The sequence below is a fragment of the Protobothrops mucrosquamatus genome, unplaced genomic scaffold, assembly GCF_001527695.2.
Source record: "Protobothrops mucrosquamatus isolate PMUCROS unplaced genomic scaffold, P.Mucros_1.0 scaffold16993, whole genome shotgun sequence".
Classification (NCBI taxonomy): domain Eukaryota; kingdom Metazoa; phylum Chordata; class Lepidosauria; order Squamata; family Viperidae; genus Protobothrops; species Protobothrops mucrosquamatus.
Window position 1 is genome coordinate 1 of NW_015402756.1, and position 1,252 is coordinate 1,252.

At 47.0% G+C, this 1,252-nt stretch overlaps 1 protein-coding gene across 1 annotated transcript; it reads right to left on the bottom strand.

Annotated features, from left to right (window-relative positions):
- Positions 1-739: 739 nt before the first annotated feature.
- On the bottom strand, positions 740-1,012 carry LOC107301799 (HLA class II histocompatibility antigen, DRB1-15 beta chain-like; the record flags this gene model as incomplete). The annotated part of the gene is made up of 1 exon (XM_015830979.1): positions 740-1,012. A coding segment is annotated over one exon (273 nt), but the record flags the coding sequence as incomplete, so codon positions are not given.
- Positions 1,013-1,252: the final 240 nt, after the last annotated feature.

Genomic DNA, 1,252 nt, shown 5'->3' on the forward strand with positions numbered 1-1,252 from the left:
GAGGAGGAGGCAGCCCTCCCCCTTTTAATTTACTACTGCATTTTAATCATTCTTGTCTTTTAAATCCTATAGATTATTTTGGTGGTTTTATATTTTATGGGTATACCATGCAAAGTCCCTCTGTGTGTGAGAGAGATGGTTTTAAAAGTTGATAAGTAAATCAATATATTATTGATTTATTAATATAAAATATTATATTAAAATATTATATAGTGTATAGATTATATTGAAATATATCTATATACTGGGCAAGAGAGAGACCTGGCTGGATTCCTCCTCCCCCCACCAGAAAAAATATAATATTTGGTATAATGTTCTGGAAAGAAGTTTTTCTGGGCAGGGGAAACTTTGGACCTTGGGAAGAGAAGGAAGATTGTGGGATTGATGGGAAGGAGAGGAATCTATTTCTTCCCTTTTGCATGTTTCATTGCCATCCTTGTACAATTTCAAACTTTTTAACGGTAATTTAATTTTTCACCTTATTTATTATACATTTTTTATTTAGGGGTGATGTTATATCCTATGCCATTCCGATCCCCACTTTGAGGAAGGTGAAGGGATTAGGAGTATCAATAAATAGCAATAAATACCAATAAATACCAATAAATAAATTTCATAGATCGGAGAGCCGAGAATAAATAAGGGGCAAATCTTTGTCCGGGAGAGTCCTGAGAAATGAAATGAAAAGGGGGGTCCCTGCATTTCCCTCCCCCCATGGAACTCCCCCTCCCCCACTCACCTCTCCGGCCAACCACGGAATTTCTCTGGAGACCCTCGTAGTTGTATCGGCAGAAGGCATCCACTTGGGCCTTCTCGTACTGCAGGAGGGCCTTATCGCTGTTCCACTTGTCCACAGAGGGCTGCACCAACGGAGTGACGGCCACGAATTTCCCGAGGTCGCTGTCGAAGTACCTGATCTCCTGCCGGTCATAGAAGTCCCTCCACAGGAACCTCACCCGCTGCGTCCCGTTGAAGAAATGGCACTCGCCCTTCCCCTGGAGCAGGAAATGGGCTGCGGGGGGGGGGGTTGGAGCAGAAAGAAGAAAGCCCTCAGGAGGGACTCCAGGGCCCATGGTTCCCAGCGGCTACTAGAGGAGGGGCGGAGCGACGGGAAGGCGGAGTGATGGGAGACCTGCTGCGAGGGGCTGCCGGAAGGCGCCCCCTGGAGGAGGGATGGGGAACCGTCGGTCCCAGCGGGATTCCCCCTTGTTGGGGGTCTGAAGGGGGGGGAGGAAAATGAGGGAGGGGAGGA